The 7,935-nt window shown below is 37.8% G+C and overlaps 1 protein-coding gene across 1 annotated transcript in view; it reads left to right on the forward strand.

Annotated features, from left to right (window-relative positions):
• The window catches only part of LOC104912651 (cohesin subunit SA-1), a 43,510-nt gene extending 35,675 nt beyond the window's left edge, over nt 1-7,835 (forward strand). Inside the window, exons 10-14 of the mRNA XM_031555144.1 lie at nt 77-191; nt 3,666-3,783; nt 4,850-4,953; nt 7,506-7,598; nt 7,720-7,835. Of these exons, the coding sequence (XP_031411004.1) occupies nt 77-191; nt 3,666-3,783; nt 4,850-4,953; nt 7,506-7,598; nt 7,720-7,815 (526 nt within the window). The 3' untranslated portion in view covers nt 7,816-7,835. The remainder of the gene's footprint in view (nt 1-76; nt 192-3,665; nt 3,784-4,849; nt 4,954-7,505; nt 7,599-7,719) is intronic.
• Nucleotides 7,836-7,935: the final 100 nt, after the last annotated feature.

Here is a 7,935-nt window from a genome sequence, read left to right on the forward strand (position 1 = left end):
CAAGAATGAATGTTCATGTTATGGATTAAAGGAGATTGTGTTGATAAACATGTTAGCTCCTTTTGCTTATTTTTAGACTGTTCAGCAGACATGATCCCCAAGCTGAAGAGGCTCTAGCAAAGAGGAGAGGACGAAATAGTCCAAATGGAAACCTCATTAGAATGTTGGTTCTTTTCTTTCTTGAAAGTGAGGTAAAAATATATTTTTTTAATATTTACATGTTTAAGAAGTGACATATCAACATATATTAATAAGTTGTTTGTTTTTTACTAATCTCTGAAATACTGTATGCTCTTTACACTGTCCCTCATCTCACTGTCAGTCAAGCCAATTCAATCCAAAATCTTTTCCATGTTTTATTATGCTCTTGCACGTCTCCAAATAGTCAGTACTGCACTGCTGGTAATACAGTTGCTTCTAGGTGTCATTGCAACGTAGAAATGTTACTTGTTTGGCTGGGATTGTTTTCAAATAAGCTACCCAAGATTATACTTCTAGAGTTTACTCTTTGTAAAGTGAAATTATTTAAACCAGAAAGGAACAAAATTTATAATCGGAATTACAGAGTAATTTGGAATGGAAGAGATCTGAGGGACAACTGAGGTCAAAGTGGAGACAGTTATGAGATTGGGTGAGGTTGCTCAGGGCTTTCTGCAGCTGCATCTTGAGAGCAGCCGACGGAGGAGAATGTAGGTATATCTACAGTAACTTAAGTGTTCGATGACCACATTCAGGATTGAATGGTGCCCACAGTCTGTAGAGGTCAAACATATGCAAAATATTATGCTAAGAGTGCTGACAGTAATTTAGGTGAGGAATAGCATTTGAATGGAAGAAAACTTGAAAAGGTGAACTGACAGGTACAGGATACTCTGAAGTTACTGTGGGAGAAAGGTTTAAAGATGATACATTTGATTCGGTAATTAATAGATGACAAAGGAAGACTGAAAGAAAGGAATGACAAATATTTCTCAACAGAATGTACATTTTGTATAAAAAGCAGAAGGAAAGGTACTTGATACAAATCAGGTATTTGAATTATTATTAGGGTTTGAACAAGAGACTTGACTGTGAGAATGAAAAGAAACAATCAGATGCTGAAAGAAGGATAACATTTAGGTATAGTGTTAATGTTAACATTGTTTAGAAACACCTCAGAAGCCAACAGGACTGGATGAGACATTGCTACCTGTGTGGACCTCCAATCTGCTATCTAAATGTATTCTACAGCTGAATCCTATAGCTTTTTCAAGAAGTAGATTGTGATAGATCATTCTGTTTTCTAGTGAAAATCCTAAGCTGATTGTGGAGAAATGATGAAGTTTTGCTAGCTGATGTAATCACTCAGTGAAAGTCTTAGGTAGGATGGTCATATAGCCACAGGCATTAGACATGCCCATGGCCACTAGATGATGAGAAAGGCAGCATGTCCAACAAGATTACTTGTCAGAGGAGGAGGAATGTTTGTTCTGCAGATACAATATAAGCAAATGGGCTTATTTGCCTGCTTCCTTCGGACAAATATGTTCTTTCAGGCTTTGGTGTCAGGGTTGCTGTTCAGGCGTATCCTGTTCCTCACTAGAGCTGTATCTGTTGATAGAGCAGCTGTGCTGAATTATCATACTCAGTGTTCTTCATGCCTTAAATCTGAGTGTGTGTGGTGGGGAGTTACCTAGATTATCTTCTCCATTCTTCTGAGGAGAGAAGGAACCCAACTTCCTTCCCAACGTCTTGATCAGCAGAGTGCTTTCCCACATAAGCCATATGCTGCTTGCTGAGACCACTTAGGTCTCAGGGTTAGCTTTTGCTATTGCTATTTTTGAGAAAGTTGTTACCAACAAATTAGAATATTCTGACTCCAATTTTAGTAAATAGTTAGCACTATCTGAAAGGTTCCACCAGCACAGAATGAGAAGATTTAAGCACTGCAGTCTGAGAGGGTGCATTCAGAAGGCAGTAAAGGTAATGCTGTGAGAAGCACCAGAAGGTTCTGTGATGTATAGAAAAGTACAAAGATGTATTGGCACCGCCTTCCATAAGCTCTTAGAGGTTCTCCAACTTAGCAGCCATTCCCATGTCTGGCAAACGAATCAGCTTTGCATGTTATGCTTGTTACTTTTGATGATGGCTACAGATTGATTTATAAATAAGTGGAAGCCCATGAATAGCCCATGGCTATTCACACAGAGCCATTTTTTGCAATTAAAAATAAGTTAACATTAATTCTGTACCCCCTGAGTTCATTAGGATTTCCACTACTTGTTTCTGAGAGAGGAGGATTACCCATTGTAGAGCTTATTTAAAAATTTAAGTGAACGGAATGCTAACAAAAAAGTGTCTTATTTTGAATTTACCATATTCCTAAAACTGTAATTGTTCTGTCTCAATTGTCAATGTATTGTTGAACTGTGTTGTTAAACCAGCCTTGTTCAGCAAGACCAAGAGCTGGGTCCCGCACTTTGGCCACAACCCCAGGCAGTGCAGCAGGATTGGGGCAGATTGGCTTGAAGACTTTGTGGAAGAAATGACCTGGGGATGTTGGTCACTGCTCAGCCAGACATGAGCCAGCAGTGTGCACAGGTGGCCAAGGACACCAATGGCATTCTGGCTTGTATAAGAAATATTACAGCCAGCAAGCATAGAGAGGTGATCCTCCCCTGTACTCAGCACTGCTGAGGCCACATCTGTGAGTACTGTGTTCTGTTTTGAGCCCCTCACTCCAAGAGAGACATTGAGGCCCTGGCAACAGAGCTGTGAAGGGTCAGTGTGGAGAAGAGGAGGCTCAGGGGAGACCGTATCACTCTCTAAAACTCCCTGAAAGAAGGTTGTGGTAAGCTGGGGGTTGGCCTCTTCTCCCATGTAATTAGCAATTAGACTAGAGGGAATGGCCTCAAGTTGTGCCAGAGGAGATTCAGGTAGAATGTTAGGAAATACTACTTCTCTGAGAGAGCAGTCGGGCTGGAGCAGGCTGCCCGGGGAGGTGGTGGAGTCACTGTCCATGGACATGTTCAAGAGACCTTTAGATGTGGAGCTAAGGGACATGGTTTAGTGGGAAATACTGGTGGTAGGTGGATGGCTGGACTAGATGATCTTGGAGGTCTTTTCCAACCTTAGTGATTTCCTTCTATGATTGTGTTTTCCTCTTTCAGCAACTAGTTGTAATAGGAACACCACTGCACACATTTTCATTTTGTTATTGTTTGTCCCACTCATTCTAATATTGAATGTTATATTAAAGTGAAAAATATTTCCATATCCATGTGTTGCGCCAAAAAATAAATGCCTGTTCAGAAAGAATGTATTAGAACCTCCTCCTAGTATTGTCTCACCATCTCTTCTTATAGCACAGTAGGAAGGTGAGAAAATGGAAATTTGTCTTCTAGATCAGAATTCAGAGATTTTTCACAAACAAGCTGCTTACTTGAAAGACAAGCTCCATTTGTTCTTATCCATTTTCCAATAAAGCATATCCCCACTGTCACACAGTTGTATCATTCAGATGAAAGAAAGCCTTCCAGAGCTAGTTTAAAACTGAATTTATTTTCTTTCCCACTTATTTACAAATACGTGCCCGTGGACACTGTCCATGCCACAATGATTGTGACAGCTGAGGAACAACTGCTTGTACCTGCATGCTGTACTGACCAGTGCTTTTGATTTTGCAGTTGCATGAACATGCAGCCTATTTGGTGGACAGTTTGTGGGAGAGCTCTCAAGAACTGCTGAAAGACTGGGAATGCATGACAGAATTGCTCTTGGAGGAGCCAGTCCAAGGAGAAGAAGGTATTTGTTTAACCTCTCTACTGATATTGCATATTATTGTTCGTTATGACTTAAAAAGGTGTTTCACTGTGGCAATAGAAGTGCTTATGTTGTGATTTGTTTAGAAAGCATATTTGAGAAAGTACAACTTAGATTTTAATCCACTTTTAATGCATTCTTTTTCAAAAGGAGAAGTTTTATATTGCATTTTTCAACTCATGAAGTCTGCTGCAGTGTTGTTGCTTAATATTAAAGGCTAAGATTCTTGTCTGAACACTTAAATGACTACTGTATACGTGAACATTTTAGTAAATTAAGTAACTAACACAGTTTTGAGTAAACAAAAACTTCAGATGGTGTTAAATATGGGGCTTTTGCAGACAATTTTAAACCCTCTTGAATTATTAAAAGAAAAATAATTGAGTGAATTTTTTCACAATTAATTATGTATCCCCTTTGTCAGGTAGCCAAGGAGATTGGTGGCAAAGATTTCCTAATGATAATGTCATTAAAGATCTTTATAATGTTTCAGGTGTCTTCTCCAGAAACCTTCACAGCAGTTAAGTTGTCAGAAATAACAGTGAACTCTTACTGCTTCCTTGCACAGTGTGCTAGTCATCTCTGCTTCATCTCAACTTTTGGTATTCCCCTGTTACACTCGTGTACCTTTCATGTATGTGGTGATTTCCTTAGGAAAGGAGCTGGCACTTTGGTTCATTTAGGTTTCTGTATAGTCTAGTCAGGTTTGGCCCTTGAGATGTGATCAGAAGCACTTAATTCTGCATGACGGTGAGAGTATTTTATAAATGTCCTCCATGCCACTCAGAATTTTGTAGATCTTTGTTATAATCCCCTTCAAAATTTTTCCAGACTGCCTTTCTCTGGACTTAATTTCAGTTCTGCCGTATTCAATTTGAGGTTGCTGAGAGTGAGCAAGCAAGCCTTGGTTTTGTAAACTGAACAAAATGATATTGTGTCTTTTGTTGTCTGTCTCCTGTGCTTTACAACTGCGTTCACAGATTTGTCATCTTTAAGGTTTCTTTCAGAATCATCAAAGCTGATCTTTGTTGTTCATTTTTCTTCATAGCCATGTCTGACCGTCAGGAGAGTGCTCTGATTGAGCTGATGGTGTGTACAATCAGACAAGCTGCTGAAGCACACCCTCCAGTTGGCAGAGGCACTGGCAAAAGAGTAAGTAGGACTGTAATGGGTAGCTCAGAACTATTTGTGTTATTACATTAACATGAAATACTTTTCTATAAAACCATACTTTGACACTTCTAAACGAAATTTTTATAATCAGTTTTTTGTATGCACACTTTTAAGGACAAGTAGTAGATATGAGCAAACTTGTGTAGTGGGAGATGTCCCTGCCAATAGCAACGGGGTTGGAATTAAATGATCTTCAAGATCCCTTCCAACCGAAACCACTATATGATTCTATATTCTGTTTATGAAAATATCTTTTTTTAATTTGAGTTTTCTTTTGATGAATAGAGCTGACTACCCTGAGCAGGAGGGGTAGGACTGGGACTTTGCAAGTTTCCTTCCAGCTTGAATACTCCTTGGATTTTATATATCCATTCACTTTGACCTTTTTCCTTGGGTGGAAATAAATTTTTGAAATCTGAAATAATGTTTGTATTCCGATCTAGATACCTTTTTTATTTATTATACAATAACTGGTGGGGCTGTCCATCAGTTGAGTTCCATTCCTAAGGCTAGGTATGCTCTTCTAAGCATTTCAGCATAAGTTACAAGGTCAGGGTGATGAATAGACTTTAATATTTATTCTCCATAAATACAGCATTCAGTTTCAGCTTCCCAAACATATTTGTCTATTTTTTTTTAGTCTTCCTCTTACTTAAGTTGGACTATAATGAAATAAACCATGTGAACATTTGGTACCTCTGTTAGGTTTTCTTCTGAATAGTCATAACTAATAAAGAAAGACACAGACATTTTAGATGAAATCTAGAGACACACTAAGCACACCTTATTGCTAAACTAAAGACAGTTACTTAGCTTCTTAATTTTTATGTACTAGAAGTAGATTAGCTTCATGTCCTAAAACAGCATCCCAGGAGAATTTCCAGGAATCATCAATTTCAACATTTTTTTGTACCTTGCTTTATAAAGAATATTCTAAGAAATTCCTGGTTTATTTAAACATTTCAGAGATGAGGGCAGTCTACAAAAATACTTACTCAAATGTACGTGTGTATGTAAACATTTGCTGCATTAGCAAAATCCATTCCAGCAGGCATATAATCTAATTTAAGGACATTTTCACATTTGTATCTCTGTTTGTAGCAGTAAATAATGGTACTGTAAGCTGTCTGTGTAATTTTTCTCTCTCAGATCTACATTTTAGTTGACTTAAATTCAGCAAAATAATTACTCCTAGATTTTTGCTGTCTATAGTTTTACAAAGGTAAAAATAAACTCACTTTCTGAAGGGCAGTCAAAGTAGCATCAAGATCATCCCTAGAGATCCAGCTTAATTAATAGCACTATTAATAGCAATATTAGGTCATCAGAATATGACTGGGTTGTTACAGGGTGAAGTCTGAGTTGCTAGCTGCATCTGCATTGCCTTCTGATGAGCTAGCAGCTTTTGCTGGCATGGGTGGTGCTGCTCTGTGAGTTTGTGCAGGAGCTGCAGTTGTTGGTACGTGTGTCCATCTATCTGCTGTGTACTGTGGAAGTGGTTTCTTACCCTGGTGACAAATCTTTAGGTGTTCCCCCTTCATTTCCATGGCTGTTTTGGATGCTTAGCCAGTAGGCTGCCTGTTCTAAGCATGTTTTGTTTCCAGCTGTTCCTTCTCACATAGAGAGAGGTGCAGGTATGACATTTAGCTTTTCCTACTTTTCACTTAGATCATGAGTTTTGAGATGGTAACTGCAAGTTTCTTTTGACTCATTAGCATATTTTCTGAACTGAAATGGGATTTTTAATCATGCACTCACACTCTTGTGAAACAGTTTTCACTCTGTCTTCAGCTTGTAACCCTTATTGTGCAGTTCAGCAGCTTGGATAAATGCAAGTCTTTAGATAATGTAAATATTTTATTACTTTTCAAAAGTATTCTTCACGACCACTCTCCTTTTCTGAAGCCAGTAGGCCAGTTCTAAGCTTTTATGAAGCTATGATGATTATTATCTATATGTCTTATTGTTTTAAGGTGGTTTTGCTATGACAGTGTTTGTAGCCTCAATATAAATGTCATTGAAATTTGTAAATGAATTCTGTGAGCTTGGATGTGTGTTCTCACTGAGAATTACATTCCAATTTAGAGATGAGGCCGTTAAACTGCTAATGAGAATCACTGTTACAGTGTGGTTTGATTTTGGTTTTCTGAATTATAATTCATTTCACCCCGAGGTCTTTCATTAACACGTTATTTAATGTGTGAAAGCTAGAGCTCAATTTATTTGGAAACAATAGCAAAACTTCCACTGCCTTGGGTTATATTTCAAGTTCAATCCTAAAAACATGTTGATGTGTAACAGCAGTATGAGGCTGGATGATATTTTCCTTTTCAATTATAGTTTCTTAGGAAGTGTGATCCTCCCACTTAATCGCTCTTCAGTCCAAATGTTTTTGAATGTCTTTCCCTCCTCTTTTGATTTTATTAAAAATGTACTTGCATGAGTTTTTCTTGGAAATATCAACTTCAGAGAAATTAATGAATGCTATATGCAGATACTGTATTTACTGTAGTTTTCTTTGATACTTGCAGGTCTTGACAGCAAAAGAAAGGAAAACGCAGATAGACGACAGAAATAAATTGACTGAGCATTTCATTATTGCACTTCCTATGTTGCTATCAAAGGTATATTTTTCTACAAAAATAAATTGCTCACTGGTATTTACAACTGGCTTTGAACTTTCCTTCTGTGGTATAGATGTTTATTTTTACTTCACTGTTTTGTTTTGTTTCAATGATGTTCTAGTATTCCGCTGATGCAGAGAAGGTTGCAAATCTCCTGCAAATCCCTCAGTATTTTGATCTGGAAATCTATAGCACTGGCAGAATGGAAAAGGTATAGTACATTGAGCAGTAATGCTAGCTGCTTTCAAGTATCTGATCACTATTATTGTACAGTACCGTGCCTTCATTTGGCATACTGGTAATATAACCTGCTGTATTATTTGACTTTTTTTTTTTT

This window comes from Meleagris gallopavo, chromosome 11 (genome assembly GCF_000146605.3).
Source record: "Meleagris gallopavo isolate NT-WF06-2002-E0010 breed Aviagen turkey brand Nicholas breeding stock chromosome 11, Turkey_5.1, whole genome shotgun sequence".
Classification (NCBI taxonomy): Eukaryota; Metazoa; Chordata; class Aves; order Galliformes; family Phasianidae; genus Meleagris; species Meleagris gallopavo.